The sequence below is a fragment of the Ictidomys tridecemlineatus genome, chromosome X, assembly GCF_052094955.1.
Source record: "Ictidomys tridecemlineatus isolate mIctTri1 chromosome X, mIctTri1.hap1, whole genome shotgun sequence".
Taxonomy (NCBI): domain Eukaryota; kingdom Metazoa; phylum Chordata; class Mammalia; order Rodentia; family Sciuridae; genus Ictidomys; species Ictidomys tridecemlineatus.
The window spans coordinates 116,410,048-116,426,629 of NC_135493.1; the positions used below are offsets into that span (position 1 = coordinate 116,410,048).

At 36.4% G+C, this 16,582-nt stretch overlaps 1 protein-coding gene across 2 annotated transcripts in view; it reads left to right on the forward strand.

Annotated features, from left to right (window-relative positions):
• Pir (pirin) overlaps positions 1–16,520 on the forward strand; it is a 105,264-nt gene extending 88,744 nt beyond the window's left edge. For both annotated transcript variants that reach the window (XM_005315992.5, XM_005315991.5), the window contains exons 9-10: positions 10,990–11,056; positions 16,204–16,520. In XM_005315992.5, coding sequence (XP_005316049.3) covers positions 10,990–11,056; positions 16,204–16,319 — 183 coding nt within the window. In that variant the 3' untranslated portion in view covers positions 16,320–16,520. The remainder of the gene's footprint in view (positions 1–10,989; positions 11,057–16,203) is intronic.
• Positions 16,521–16,582: the final 62 nt, after the last annotated feature.

Sequence of the window (16,582 nt, forward strand, 5' to 3'; positions counted from 1 at the left end):
GGCCTGTTTCAAGGGCTAAGGCTCCCTTTGCTGCTTGGGCCTCCCAGTTGTTGCTCTGAACTTTCTCCTGAGTGATGTTTGTCCTGATGGCTCTATGATAAGGAGCACATAAGTTTGATATGAAAAACTCCATCTCACCTTTAGACCCTGTTTATACTAGTTTTCTATTTATTATTAACAGTCTCACCTGTAGTATACTGAGGTAGACAATCAGTTCCTCATTGACTATCTTCAGAACCATTCTTGGAGGTAACCAGTCTCTCAAACTGGCACCATTTGTGCAGAATTCACTAAAATAAAGAGATGAATATTTGATTAAATACAACATTTGACCCAGGCTCAGTGGTGCACACCTGTAATCCCAGTGGCTTGAGAGGCTAATGCAGGAGGATTTCGAGTTCAAAGCCAACCTCGGCAAAAGCGAGGCCCTAAGCAACTCAGTGAGACCCTGTCTCTAAATACAAAATAGAGCTAGGGATGTTACTCAGTAGTTGAGGGCCCTGAGTTCAATCTCTGGTACCAAATATATATATAATATTTGATTAAAATAACCTTGGAGGGGCTGGGGCTCAGTGGTAAAGCACCTGCCTCGCATATGTGAGGCACTGGGTTCAATCCTCAGCACCACATAAAAATAAATAAAGATTCTGTGCATTCATCTACAACTAAATAAATATTTTAAAAAATAACTATGGAAAGAGAAACAAAATACCCCATTTTTGCTTATTTATGTGTAAAAATTTCATGATGAAAGAAACCACTAATTTTTAAAAACTGATAGCAGTTAATTGTTTTATCTTTCCATTGGCCTAAAAAGTATAAACAATGAATTCTAGTAAGAACAAGTGTATGCAATTAAGCTATGCTAAAGTTCAGTTCCTTTCTGGTCATTTTTAATGTAATATGTGACTATGAAAAATGCTACTATAGCAAAAGCATGCCCTTTGATTAATTCTCAAAGTCCTGCTGTTATCTCAAACTTTGTATTTATAATCAATCACACAAACCAAGAAAGGCATAGTTTAGAAGTTATTAACACATTAAATGAATCATAGGACTCTCATCTGGACTTTAATCATCTGTTGTTAGTATCAGTGGAACTCAAGACATATCTTGGCAATAATACTTATGGAATAACAAGCAATTTTTAAAAGTAAGTTTCTTTTTATCCTTTTAGTACTGGGGATTGAACCCAGGGGCCTTAACCACTGAGCCACATCCCCAGCCCTTTGTATATTTTTATTTTGAGACAGGCTCTTGCTAGGATGCTTATGGCCTTGCTAAATTGCTGAGGCTAGCCTCAAACTTGCCATCCTCCTGCATCAGCCTCCTGAGTTACTGGGATTACAGGCATGTGCCACTGTACCCAGCTATTAAAAGCAAGTTTTAAAATGGCAGCCATTATGAAGTCAAACAACAATAAGTGCTGGTGAGGATGTGGGGAAAAAGGTACACTCATACATTGCTGGTGGGACTGCAAATTGGTGCAGCCAATATGGAAAGCAATATGGAGATTCCTTGGAAAGCTGGAATGGAACCACCATTTGACTCAGCTATTCCTGTTGTTGGTCTATACCCAAAGGACCTAAAAACAGCATACTACAGGGACACAGCCACATCAATGTTTATAGCAAGCACAATTCACAATAGCTAGACTGTGGAGCCAACCTAGATGCCCTTAAATGGATGAATGGATAAAAAAAATGAGGAATTTATACACAATGGAATATTACTCAGCACTAAAAAATAACAAGATCATGGCATTTGCAGGGAAATGGATGGCATTAGAACAGATTTTGCTAAGTGAAGTTAGCCAATCCCAAAAAAACAAATGCCGAATGTCTTCTCTGATATAAGGGGCGGCGGGGTGACTCAAAATGGGGTAGGGAGGAATAAGCGTGGGAAGAAGATTAGATAGGGAAGATGGGTGGGAGGGAAAGGGAGGGAGAAGGGGAATTGCATGAATGGTGGCAGGAGACCCTCATTGTTATTCAAAATACATGTATGAAGATGTGAGGGAAAAAAAAGAATAGTGTTACCTTAGATTAGGTAGAGAGAAGTGATGGGAGGGAAGGGGAGGAGATGGGAGGATAGGAAGGATAGTAGAATGAAATAGACATTATTATTAGTGTGTGTATATATGTGACTGCATGATCAATGTGATTCTGCAACCTGTACACTCAGAAAAATGAGAAATTATATTCCATCTGATTCAAATGTATGATACGTCAAGGTCAATGTACTGTCATGTGTAACTAATTAAAACAAATAAAAAAAATTTTAAAAAGTAAGTTTTAAAGTAAGGTGCAAAGGACCTAACTCTGAGCCAGAAACTCTGAAAATGTACACTAAAGTAAAAGACATGACCTCAGCCCCCAAAGATCATGAATTTTAGTTGTGGTTATTCTATGTGTAGTAAGTGGGCCTCTGTTATCTTTGTATTTTCATTAAACCCCACAAAGACGTTTACTTAGAGCCACGCCAGGACTCATGGCTTAAACAGGTCTTTCATTTTCTTTGCTTTTGCATGATTTTCATCATCTTCCACCATTTGCAAGGTCACTGTAGATGAGCAGTTTCAAGATAATGGTAACTGGGATTTCAAATCACATCAGTGCTCTGCTGAATATCCAAAACAATAACCAGAGTTTACCAAAGAAGACTAGTTAAGGCAAGCCAAAATGATATATATTTTTTGAAAAGACACAAAATGGATCTAGTTTAGATTACAGGAGAGGAAGCCACCACTCAGAGGTTAAATTTGTGGAAAAGTCATTGAAAGAAATGTGGACCATCCTGTGGATTTCTGTAGTGATTAGATAAACCCAATCAATTCCCAGGAGTTTAATAGTTTTGCATTTTCACACAAAATGCACATGTCTTTGTATCCTCCTGCCCAAATAATAATTGGAAAGTCATTTTTTGGAGCAATATCAAAAGAACAAACTTATTATTTTCAAGACTTTATCATTCCAAAGTTTAGGACATGCTTACCACTCAAGAAAAATCTCTTTTGAATTAAGAAATGAGAAGCACATACACCATATAGGAGATCAGCCTTTCTTCTCTTAACCCCTAATCCTTTCTCCTCTGCTTCCTGACCCTGGAACTCAAGTATATCTCCTTGCCCCTACTAAAAAACACCCCCAAACACTATTAAATGACTTCCTCTTTCAGATCAACTTATAAATAAGGTCTGTTGCTTCACACTGAAATTTCATCTCTCCAAAATCATCAAAGAATGAATCTTTAGTGATAAGTGACAATTAAATTAAAAATTAATTAAAATTAAAATTATTATTGAGTTTTTATGATCTAAAACTAATGTAGTCACATTGAAAAAAAAAAAAAAGAAATCATTTCAGATAGAAACCTTTCCCTGCTTCTTTCCATGCTAGAAGCATTCCCCAAAACATGGTAAATGTTCTTTGTGTGCCCAGGGAAAGTAGCATTATGACAGGAAACACTGGCTATGGTGGGTAGACTAGGCCAATTTTTTGGAAGAAGGCTAAAATTGTAAAGATTGTTTGAGCCTTGAGTGTATTGAACCCAACTACAGATCTAAGAAATCGGTAGTATTAAGAAAAGCAAGTATTTTGAACTGGAAGGAGATAAGAGAAAGGGCCAAACAATCCAGTTTTGTGCTTCATTTTAGATAATAAAATCTTGAGGTCATATGCATTTCAAAAAAAGAAAAAGGAACCTTCCTCTTTCCTGTGGACTTATATGATGCATAATTTAACTTATTCATAACCTTGGGTTATCAGTATATATTGTGCAACTATGAAGTCTTCAGGGCTTGCTTGCTTGTATATTAAGTGGGTCTAGACAAAATTTTAAGCTCATGTGCCTCTTTTTCATAGGTTTCTTTTTCTTTTTCATTTTCGTCATTAGTGCTTTCCTGTCTTGCTTTGCATCTTTTATAAATCTAATAACCATGAAGTCTAAAAGTTAGAATTGTGTATCAAGCAAGAATAAGTAGGGATTGAGTGAGGATCTATGCTAAAACTGAAGAAATAATTTTAGTTAGTGGGCTTTAGGCCAGCTATTTTTAAACATTTAAATTAGCAGAAGCTGTTTTAGGTTTACTCTTTGATTTTCAGCTGGTTCGAATTTACACATTTTGAAAGCTAGCTGGATTATGGATTGAAAAGATAACGATGCATAAATATGCACCTTGGGAATGATTGAACAAATTTTCTTTAACTTAATTTTATTTTTATGTGATGCTGAGGATCGAACCCAGTGCCTCACACGTTCGAGGCAAGCACTCACCACTGAGCCATGATCCCAGTCCTGAACAAATATTTTTTAACGTGAAAAAGTGATTAAATAATCAACTAAGTGGATTATTAAATGATACCTGCCCTGGGGTTGAAGAAACCATCTACTTTACTTTCCCATTTAATTTTTTTGAAGTTGAAAGACCAGGAGAAGAAACAAATTTCAGTCCTATGAAATATAGCAGTTTTGATTAAATACATGGAAAAATAAAGAGTTAATTATTAATGTTTGTTTCATCCAGTAATAAATCTGGGACTGGAAACATTATGATGATTTCTAAAACTTTATGTCAATAGAAGTACATAAATATATGATATAGTTTAAAATAATGGTATGATATTTAGGTAAATGCTGAATTATTAGGAAATTGGTGAAGTTTTAGAAATTTTCAAGGTTTTGTTTAAAAGGACATAATCAGGGCTGGGTTGTGGCTCAGCAGTAGTGTGCTCACCTAGTATGTGTGAGGCCCTGGGTTCAATCCTCAGCACCACATAAAAATAAATAAAATGAAGGTATTGTGTCCAACTACAACTAAAAACTAAATATTAAAAAAGTACGTAATCATTTTGCTTTTTATTTTTTTCTAAATTAGATAAACCCAAGAGACGATTAAAAAAATACATAATGTTCAATTACCTATTAGTAACAAACCACCCTGCAATGTTTTGCCTTAAAACAATAATGATTTATACTTTTTCACAATCATTGAGAATCAGCTGTTTTCTGTAGTGTCATTCATGTGACTCGAAGGCTAGTGGTTGGCTCAGCTGGGGCTATTGTTTGGGGGGTGCCTCAGTTCTGCTTTATGTGGCCTTCCTGCTTGGCTAGCTTGGGATTCTTCACAAGATGGCAGTCACAAGAGAGCTCCCTGGAGAAAGATTCACAGGTGGGACAAACTATGGAAATCAAACTGTAAAAGCAGAAGTTGAGAAATCAGAGAAGTCACTAATCCAATTAATCTAGAATACTAAAGCACATCCAGTTACTGAAATGAGGCCACAGAAGGGAAACTGATGGAGAATCTACTGAAAGATTCTGTAGTTCTGCAGCCAAAAGTCTGAAAAATGGTTCTGGGGTTGCTTTTGGTCAGCAGGGTTAGCAGTCAGGAAGAAGGATGGGTAATAGTGTGGAGAAAAGTGAGAACAAGCTGGAATCTACTAGCAGTAGTCTCTCTTAGCATACTAACTAACTTTGTGAGGGCACAAAGCAGCACCACATATGTCTAAGTATATATGTAATTCATTTCCAACAGAACTACAGTTCTTCTTAATTTCAAATCAAAGCACCATTTGGAATAAGTAAATTTGTTGAAGAGTTCATATAGGATATAAGTATGATTTTGGAGAGAAAGGACTCTGACAGTTAACGTGTTAATTACTTAAAATATTTAATTAATTTTATAAAATGACATGGTCATATGATTTTTTTTTGTCTGAATGCATTGCATTATAAAATAACTCCTTAAACTCAAACTTTTTAAAAAACATAATTTTTTCTTATACATTCTATGTTTCTTTGGGGTATTTCTATGGGGTACTGGGCTCTACCACCAAACTCTACCTTTAGAGCCCCTCTTTTTAACTTTTAAAATTAGCACTCAGCACATTATTAGAGCAATTTTTTTTTTTATTGTTGGTCGTTCAAAACATTACACAGTTCTTAATACATCATCTTTCACAGTTTGATTCAAGTGGGTTATGAACTCCCAACTTTACCCCGTATACAGATTGCTGTTTCACATCAGTTACACTTCCATTGATTGACATATTGCCTTTCTAGTGTCTGATGTATTCTGCTGTCTGTCCTATTCTCTACTATCCCCCCTCCCCTCCCCTCCCCTCCCCTCCCCTTTTCTCATCCCTGTTTAATGTAAATCTTCTTCTCAAGCTCTTCGTCCTTACCCTGTCCTTGTTTACTCCCCTTATATCAAAGGGGTCATTTGGTATTTGTTTTTTAACGATTGACTAGCTTCACTTAGCATAATCTGCTCTAATGCCATCCATTTCCCTCCAAATTCTATGATTTTGTCGTTCCTTAATGCAGAGTAATACTCCATTGTGTATAAATGCCACATTTTTTTTTATCCATTCATCTATTGAAGGGCATCTAGGCTGATTCCATAATCTTGCTATAGTGAATTGTGCTGCTATGAACATCGTTGCAGCAGTGTCTCTGTAACATGCTCTTATTAGGTCTTTAGGGAATAGACCGAGAAGGGGAATAGCTGGGTCAAATGGTGGTTCCATTCCCAGCTTTCCAAGAAATCTCCATACTGCTTTCCAAATTGGCTGTACCAATTTGCAGTCCCACCAGCAATGAACAAGAGTGCCCTTTTCCCCGCATCCTCTCCAGCACTTATTGTTGTTTGACTTCCTAATGGCTGCCAATCTTACTGGAGTGAGGTGGTATCTTAGGGTAGTTTTGATTTGCATTTCTCTAACTGCTAGCGATGGTGAGCATTTTTTCATGTATTTATTGATTGATTGTATGTCCTCCTCTGAGAACTGTCTGTTCAGGTCCTTGGCCCATTTATTGATTGGGTTATTTGTTATCTTATTGTCTAATTTTTTGAGTTCTTTGTATATTCTGGTTATTAGGGCTCTATCTGAAGTGTGTGGATTAAAGATTTGTTCCCAGGATGTAGGCTCCCTGTTTATCCCTCTTATTGTTTCTTTTGCTGAGAAAAAACTTTTTAGTTTGAGTAAGTCCCATTTGTTGATTCTAGTTGTTAACTCTTGCGCTATGGGTGTCCTATTGAGGAATTTGGGGCCCGATCCCACAGTATGTAGATCATAACCAACTTTTTCTTCTATCAGATGCCGTGTCTCTGATTTTATATCAAGCTCCTTAATCCATTTTGATTTAACTTTTGTGCATGGCGAGAGATAGGGGTTCAGATTCATTTTGATGCAAATGGATTTCCAGTTTTCCCAGCACCATTTGTTGAAGATGCTATCCTTCCTCCATTGCATGCTTTTAGCCCCTTTATCAAATATAAGATAGTTGTAGTTTTGTGGATTGGTTTCTGTGTCCTCTATTCTGTACCATTGGTCCACCCGCCTATTTTGGTACCAGTACCATGCTGTTTTTGTTACTATTGCTCTGTAGTATAGTTTGAAGTCTGGTATCGCTATACTGCCTGATTCACACTTCCTGCTTAGCATTGTTTTTGCTATTCTGGGTCTTTTATTATTCCATATGAATTTCATGATTCTTTTATCTATTTCTACAAGAAATTCCATTGGGATTTTGATTGGCATTGCATTGAACTTATAGAGAACTTTTGGTAATATCGCCATTTTGATGATGTTAGTTCTACCTATCCATGAGCAGGGTATATTTTTCCATCTTCTAAGGCCTTCTTCTATATCTTTCTTCAGGGTTCTATAATTTTCATTATATAAATCTTTCACCTCTTTTGTTAGGTTGATTCCCAAGTATTTTATTTTTTGGGGGGATATTGTGAATGGAGTAGTTGTCCTCATTTCCGTTTCAGAGGATTTGTCACTGATATACAGGAATGCCTTTGATTTATGCGTGTTGATCTTGTATCCTGCCACTTTGCTGAATTCATTTATTAGCTCTAATAGCTTCTTTGTAGACCCTTTTGGGTCTGCTAGGTATAGGATCATATCATCTGCAAATAGTGATAATTTAAGTTCTTCTTTTCCTATTTTTATGCCTTTAATTTCTTTCGTCTGTCTAATTGCTCTGGCCAGTGTTTCGATGACTATGTTGAACAGAAGTGGTGAGAGAGGGCATCCCTGTCTTGTACCAAATCTTAGAGGGAATGCCTTCAATTTTTCTCCATTCAGAATGATGCTGGCCTGTGGCTTATCGTAGATTGCTTTTACAATGTTGAGGTATGTTCCAGTTATCCCTAATTTTTCTAGAGTTTTGAACATAAAGGGATGCTGTACTTTGTCGAATGCTTTTTCTGCATCTATCGAGATGATCATATGGTTCTTATTTTTAAGTCTATTGATGTGGTGAATAACATTTATTGATTTCCGTATATTGAACCAGCCTTGCATCCCAGGGATGAATCCTACTTGATCATGATGTATAATTTTTTTGATATGTATTTGAATCCGATTCGCCAGAATTTTATTGAGGATTTTTGCGTCAAGGTTCATTAGAGATATTGGTCTGTAGTTTTCTTTCTTTGAAGTGTCTTTGTCTGGTTTCGGAATCAGGGTGATGTTGGCCTCGTAGAATGAATTTGGAAGTTCTCCCTCTTTTTCTATTTCCTGAAATAGCTTGAAAAGTATTGGTGTTAGTTCCTCTTTAAAGGTTTTGTAAAACTCTGCTGTATACCCATCCGGTCCTGGGCTTTTCTTAGTTGGTAATCTTTTGATGGTTTCTTCTATTTCCTCTATTGTTATTGGTCTGTTTAGGTTGCTATATCCTCCTGACTCAATCTGGGCAGGTCATAAGACTTAAGGAATTTATCTATGCCTTCACTATCTTCTATTTTATTGGAGTATAAGGATTCAAAATAATTTCTGATTATCTTCTGTATTTCTGAAGTGTCTGTTGTGATATTACCTTTTTCATCCCGTATGTTAGTAATTTGAGTTCTCTCTCTTCTTCTCTTTGTTAGCATGGCTAAGGGTCTGTCAATTTTATTTATTTTTTCAAAGAACCAACTTTTAGTCTTGTCAATTTTTTCAATTGTTTCTTTTGTTTCAATTTCATTTATTTCAGCTCTGATTTTAATTATTTCTTGCCTTCTACTTCTTTTGCTGTTGTTTTGCTCTTCTTTTTCTAGGATTTTGAGATGAAGTATGAGATCATTTATTTGTTGGTTTTTTCTTTTTTTGAGGAATGAACTCCAAGCAATGAATTTTCCTCTTAGAACTGCTTTCAATGTGTCCCATAGATTCCGATATGTTGTGTCTGTGTTTTCATTTAACTCTAGGAATTTTTTAATTTCCTCCTTGATGTCTTCTAAAACCCATTGATCATTCAGCAACCTATTGTTCATTCTCCAAGTGATGCTTGATTTTTCCTTCATTCTTTTATCATTGATTTTCAGTTTTATTCCATTATGATCAGATAAGATGCATGGTATTATCTCTACCCCTTTATATTGTCTAAGAGTTGCCCTGTGACATAATATATGGTCTATTTTTGAGAAGGTTCCATGTGCTGCTGAGAAAAAGAGCAATTTTTTAAAAAGAGAAAAACAAAATGAAATTCACCTTAATTTTCATTATTCAGAAAGAACCAATGCTGAAATTTTGGTATGTCTGTTCCTTACTCTTTCAATATATGGTATTTTTATTTTCCTAAAAGTGAAAAATACCATTCATACATCATTTTGTGGTATTTTTAAAAACTTACAATACATTATGAACATGTACAGTCTTAAGTATTTGTTGAAAGAAATATTTTTAATGGCCATATAATATTTCATCTTAAAAAAGTATAATCATTTAACCAATCCCTCATTACTGGAGAACTGTTTCTAATTTTTTCTGTAATCAATAGTTCTACAATGGGGATACTGGCATTATTAGATTAGAGGACATCAGCAATATTGGAGGTTTTGAATCATATTTTCAAATTGTTCTCTGGAAAGACTACTGCACCAATTTCAAAATATCCCAAAAGATATATCAAAGTGTGTCTTTCCCTGCATCTATACTAGCCCTTGATATTATAATTAATATTTTTCCACTTTCAGGGGGAAAAATCAAATCCTCAATTCTCTCTCTCTTTTTTTTTTTTTTGGTATTGGGTATTGAACTCAGGGGCACTCAACCACTGAGCCACATCCCCAGCCCTATTTTGTTTTAGTTTTTATTTTTTAACTACCTGACAGCAGTGGAAAGCATTACAATTCTTATTATAAACATAGGGCACAATTTTTCTTATCTCTGAATATAAAGTATGTTCATGACAATTTATGCTTTTATACATTATTTATGCTTTTTTTTGCATTACAATTCTTAATACATATATATCACAATTTTTGTAACTCTGTTTGTATATACAGTATGTTGACACCCAATTTAAGTCTTCATACATGTACCTTGTTGTTTTTTATTTAGAGACAGGGTACCATGGAGTTCTTAGTACCTCACTGTTGCTGAGGTTGACTTTGAACTCGAAATCCTCCTATCTCAGCCTCCCAAGCTGCTGGGATTACAGGCCTGTGCCACCGTACCCAGCAAATCCTCAATTCTAATCAAAAACTAAAAAAAAAAATAGGACCCTTTTGGAAAGAAACTTGCCTGAGCAGATGTTCCTTGGATACTCTGTTTTTATAAGGTTCCATTTGGTGCAACATATCTAGGGCATATTTTCCATTAATAGTAATAAATGTCAAAAGTAAATAAAATCTAATTTTATTTGGACTTATGTAAGTAATCTTTTCTTTTAAAAATTATATTGTTAGTTAGTGAACTCTATAACAAGCCAAGTCACTCACATAGTTTGCCATGAAGATGTTTCCAGTTAAAGATTTTAAACTTGAGAATATTGATATTTTGGTGTCCTGAATTTATTTTTTAGTTCTAGTTACTACTAAATATCGTAAAGAATAAATGTTTCCATAATGAGTATTACCCAGAAAATATTTTTGGAATTTGTACTCAGAAGTATGAACATCTTTCATTTAGTTAGCATGTCAACTATAAATCGTTCCTAATTTGACATTCAAAACCAAGCATGTTTATATGTTTTCCTTGTTAACTTTAGGATCCTGAGAGAAGCCATTTTGTCTTAATTGCTGGGGAGCCGTTAAGAGAACCAGTTGTTCAACATGGTAAGCCCCAAATGATGCTGATTTTCCTGGTCTATTTTCTTTTTCTTTGAGAGTAGTGCACATGTATAGATTTACTGTGGAGACTGGCTAGATGTTCGTCCTCACTCTCCATCAATGAACCTAAAGATTTTATTTCATTTCTTCCCCATCAGAGGAAAATATATATCTGGTGTTTATTCCTACATTAACTTCTGCTTTTTTTGGAAAAAAAATGTAAGTACTTAGATGTCACACATTAATCTTAGAGCTATGGGAAGAATCAAATAGTGCTTTTGTATTGTATCATAGGGGGATTTCAACTTGAAAAAAAGGTTCTGCAGTATATTGGGGACTTGAATATCATTTTTATCTTTACCAAAAAAAAAATAGTGGTTTTAATACTGTCTTAGTTTATTTTCTGTTGCTATAAGAGAATATATGAGGTGAGATAATTTATGAAGAAAAGAGTTTTATTTTGACTCACAGTTCTAGAGGTTGCCAAGTTCAAGAGTATGGCAGCAGTATGGTCTTCATACTGTTTCAACTCATGGAAGAAAGCAGAAACGTAAATATGTTTGTGCATGCTGAAGAGGCAAAACCACAAGGGGAGTCCTTGCTTTGAAACAACTGACTCGTAATTTATCCAGCTGCAGAAGAATGAGAACTCTCTCACTAGAGAAAAGCATTAGCCCCTCTTAATGACTTCATCAACTCTTAAAGGCACCACTTCCCAATACTGCCACAATGGCAATAAAAAATTTCTTTCAACACGAGTTGAGGGGACAAACCACATTCAAACCATAGCAGATACTTTCCTTATAGTTTATTGTATTTTTAGTGAAAATATGGACCTCTTAGGAATAATATTTCTTTGAAAGTTTCTATAATAGTCAAGTCATTCTTCTTTACTTACAAAAATGAATAAGGTAACTATGATATTGTAGAAGTAGTACTATTACTTGGAGGCAGAAAATCTTGACATTAAGTACCCAGTCACTTCAATTCTTTGAATCTTGATTTTCTCATATCATTGGCGTTTGATTAAATGAGAAACATCTAAAGGCACCTAGAACCCAACTTAATATTTAGATGCATACCTACAAAACAAATGTTTGCTTTACTAATTATTAAATTCAACATGCATTAAAATCCATCATTGTGTTACCTTGCCTTACATGAATTCCCAGATATACACAGTGATTGCAGATAAACCCCAGCTGATCATAAGTTTAAAGAACATGGATTGTCCTACAAATATTCTTTTTTGGCTCTATTAATAAATTCAGCAGGCATATTAAATAATAACCCCTATAGTTCATGACATCCATTTTGCATATTAACTTTTCCACTCCAAAAGTTAGTAGTATCTTGACCTAACAGCATTGAAATTGTTCTTCTAGAAGAAGGCTGCATACAAACTGAGTAGGGCCATAATCTCTATTTGTAGAGACTAGAATTTAGGTAGGAAAAAGGTGTGTGGGATTGAAATCTTTTAAGTTAGGCAATTTCCTCTGCAATTGTAATGAAAAACAGGGGTCCAACCAAATTAGGTGACAGAACTGTGCATGGTGGCACCCACCTGTAATCCCAGAGGCTCAGGAGGCTGAGGCAGGAGGATTCCAAGTTTGAGACCAGCTTCAGCAATTTAGCAAGACCTTGTCTCAAAAAAAAAAAAAAAAGTGGGGGTAGGGGGATGGGGATATGGCTCAGTGTTTAAGCACCCCTGGGTTCAGTCCCTGGTACAGAAAAGACTTAGGTAACAGACTAAAGGGGACTGCTCAAAACCACTGTACACTTATATATGTGAATCCTCTTCCAATGGCTTGAAACACAGGGACACTAGGTATGCCTACAAATACAAACTCAGATCAACCTAACAAAATAGTATGTCTCTTAAAATATCAATTACTAAGAAACAAAGCATTTTGTTTGCCTATTTTGTTTATTTAGCTTCTAAAGCTCAGAATTTAAGTTTTCCTTTTACCTAAGAATGTTTAAAGGCAGCCACAACTGTCTCTCGACTATGTGAGAACTAGTACTGTTTTCATGAATTAGTTAATAAATACCCTGCTCCTCTTATCACCAATATGTTTTCTTGATTCTGTTTTCTTCTCGAGTCTCTGAGGAGAGAAGCTTCCCGAACATGGCTTTGCAGGGCTCTAAGCTTCTAGTGTTTCCCTGTGTATAAGAGCTCATTTCTCCAAGTGTGGTCCAGGGATAGCAGGATTAGCATCAGTTGGGAGATAATCAGAAATACAGAATCCTAGTCCTCACCCCAGATCTCCTGAATCAAAATAGGAATTTTAGTAAGATTTCCAGGTGTTTGATTTATGTGAGCATTATAAATTGAGAGACATGGCAGAATACCCGACAAAGTGTCAAAATTGAATCCCAGAAGCATACTACAGAAAAATAGCTTGTACATGATAGCGGTGCTCCACAAGAACAAACTATAGGAAAATTATGATGTGCAGGAAATCGGTCCTTGGCCTGATCTCATTTTCCAGTTTCCATGTCCCTGTCTTCTGTGTCCTTTAAAAAGTTGGCTTCTCCAAGGTCCTCTTTTGGACTTATTTATTTTGGTACTGGGAATTGAACTGAGGGGCACTCAACCACTGAGCCTCATCCCCAGCCCTATTTTGAATTTTATTTTGAGACAGAGTCTCACTGAGTTGCTTAGCACCTCACCATTGCTGAGGCTGGCTTTGAACTCATGATCCTCCTGCTTCAGCCTCCTGAGCTGCTGGGGATTACAGGCATGCGACACTGCACCTGGCCTCTTTTGGATTTATTATTTATTCAGCATATAAGGTCTTTCTCATTCTTTTCTGCCTGATGCAGTTCAAACCTTCACTTCCAGATGGAATTTCTGTCATGAGCCCCAGATCCATAGTCCTGACAATGTGCCAAAGACCTCTCTGTTGGGAAACCATTTTACTGTCTCTATTACCTCTTGTCAAAATACACAGAGCCAAACTCCTTGTCTACCAACAGCCTCCTGCGTCCTATATGTCAGTTACCCTTAGCTCCACCATTGACTGATTCAGCTTCCCAGGCCAGACAGCTTCTCTACCCCGATGCCAAAATTGCCTTTAGAAGCTACACATCAGATCATGTTATTTCCTATTTACCCTTTCTGATCACCTACATAATTATGTCCAAACTTCTTCCTGTAGATGGCCTCCAAAGCCCAAAAGTGTCTGGCCTCTTCCTGCATCTCAGATCCCCATTCATTTTTGCCCTTCAGTTCCTCCTTGCAGCACTATGACTCTATCCTGAACTCTCCCAGTATTATGATAGTTCTGACAGTGCCATTCTTCTCTGTTTAACTGAACTTTACTCTCTCTGAATCCTTTCTTGGCTCCCCCCTCCTCCTCTTTCTGTATGGATTCTGTAGATTTTACATACTTTTATTATTCCATGTATCACACTGTTTTGTAATTTGATTTTTTACTTTGTTTTTATTTCTGTGATAAATTTGAGGTCATTCATCTTTCACCTCTGTGTCTCTAGCTTCTAGCAAAATGTCTGTCATTTAATGGGTATTCAATAAATACTTAATAGATAGAACAAATGAATGAATGTAGATGGCTCTTACTGAATTTTCTCTTCCTATTGGATTCTATTTCCCACAATCTCCCCAAAGATAATCAACATCAGTCAGGTATATTATCCTGTGTCTTCATTTTCAAGTTTTAAATTACAGTGATCACCAAATCCCTGTTGATATGCTAACAATGGTTAAGAAATTTGAATGTGTTATTTCCTTTGAAGTAATGAAGTTATATATAAATCAGGGTCTCCCAGAGAAAGACCCTTAGTGGAGAGAATTCCAGAAAAGGAATGCCAGGAGCTGTTGAGGGCCACAGCCGAGTCGGGATGACGCATGGCATTTTTTGCCAGAAGTAGTGGTTGAGAGGTGACGCTAGCGAGCCATTAAGATGATGACTTTTGAGTTCTGGAGGAGTTCCCGTTGAGTTCCGCTTGAGCTCTCGCAGGGATTCCAGGAGAGTTCCCATTGGTTGGGGAAGTGCCGGAGGAGGGATATTTCCGGTTGCTGGTTCCTGGAGGAGTGGCGTGGCGTTTGGGAGAGTTCCCCGGGGAGCATATGTGGAGTGTGCTGGTGGAGTTCAGAAATAAAGTTTGTTCCTGCTTCAGTGGCTCATGATTTGTGCCCAGCCAGACTGCAGCAAGGAGCCTCTGCAGGCTAGTAGAAGAAACATATAGGAAGGGCAAGTCTGTTAATTGCTTTCAAGACACTGCCTTTACCAAATGAGAGTGGGCCTTGAGATACTCCAGTGCCCCATTACTCCTACAATGTGTCAAGAAGAAAAGGGACAAGACAAACACTTTTCCTTCTGATAAATTAGGGGAGAACTTGTATACTTTTAGCAAAACCTGAGTTCAGATCCAGGAATTCAAGAAAGAGATTACCAAACTGTCATCCATGACCCAAATTTGTCCACAATGTGTTTTTGTAAATGAAGTTTTGTTGGAACACAGTCATAGGTAGTCACTTTCATATTGTCTGTGGCTGCCTTTTTATGCTTCAGTGAGAGTTGGGTAGTTGAGATGGACATCTGTGGACCCACAGAATCTAAAATAATATGCTCTCTGGCACGTCACAGAAAAATAATCTGCTGACCCTTAGGGAATCCAAAAAATGATGCTTTCTTGACATGGAAATTTTGTAATCTCCTGTTTATTGCCAATGAGATGCTGCTAATTTTCAAAAAATGCTTTAAAAACCTTCATATTCATACATAGCCTAATATACTGCTTAGACACCTAAACTATGATCAGATTTGCCAGTTTGTCATATCAGATTGGTGCCATTCTTGATGTCACTCAATGCTATAAAAATAAAAACTACAAAGTATGGTTGTAAAGCATATATAGAGAACCAAATCTAAGAATGTTTTGAATAAAGAAATTGTCCTTACTGGTGAGGTACCTTCAGTGACTGGGTGAGATGCAATTGCAATTGTTCATTTAAAGTTTGATCTTTATAGTAATCTGAGATCATATACAATCCTAGGTAGGAAACCTGTAACATAGACTTTTGCTGTTCGGAAACACTTAGATTTTATCTCAAATTAGAAACTACACAAATACATAGATAAAAATATTGCCACCCATAACTTTCTGAATGTCTCTTTCTGTCCTAGGTCCATTTGTGATGAACACAAATGAAGAAATTTCTGAGGCCATTCTTGATTTCAGAAATGCAAAAAATGGGTTCGAAAGGGCTAAAACCTGGAAATCAAAGATCGGAAACCAGTGAAGAGCACAGAATAGGTCTCGATGCTTCCTAGAATTTTGCCATTTCTGGTGTCCAGCCATTTGAGGCATTCAGTTTCCAAAACTGACTTAGCCAGTGCTTCTAAAGAATTCCACATTAAAGTGATAACATGGTTTTTGTGGCAATGTATGTAGGATATTTCCAGGCACATGCAAATAAACCTAATTGCTACATCTTTAAAAATCAGTGTTCTTCATTTTGACCTAAGTTATTAAGCTTCTGTTACAAAATTCCTTTTGGGTTTG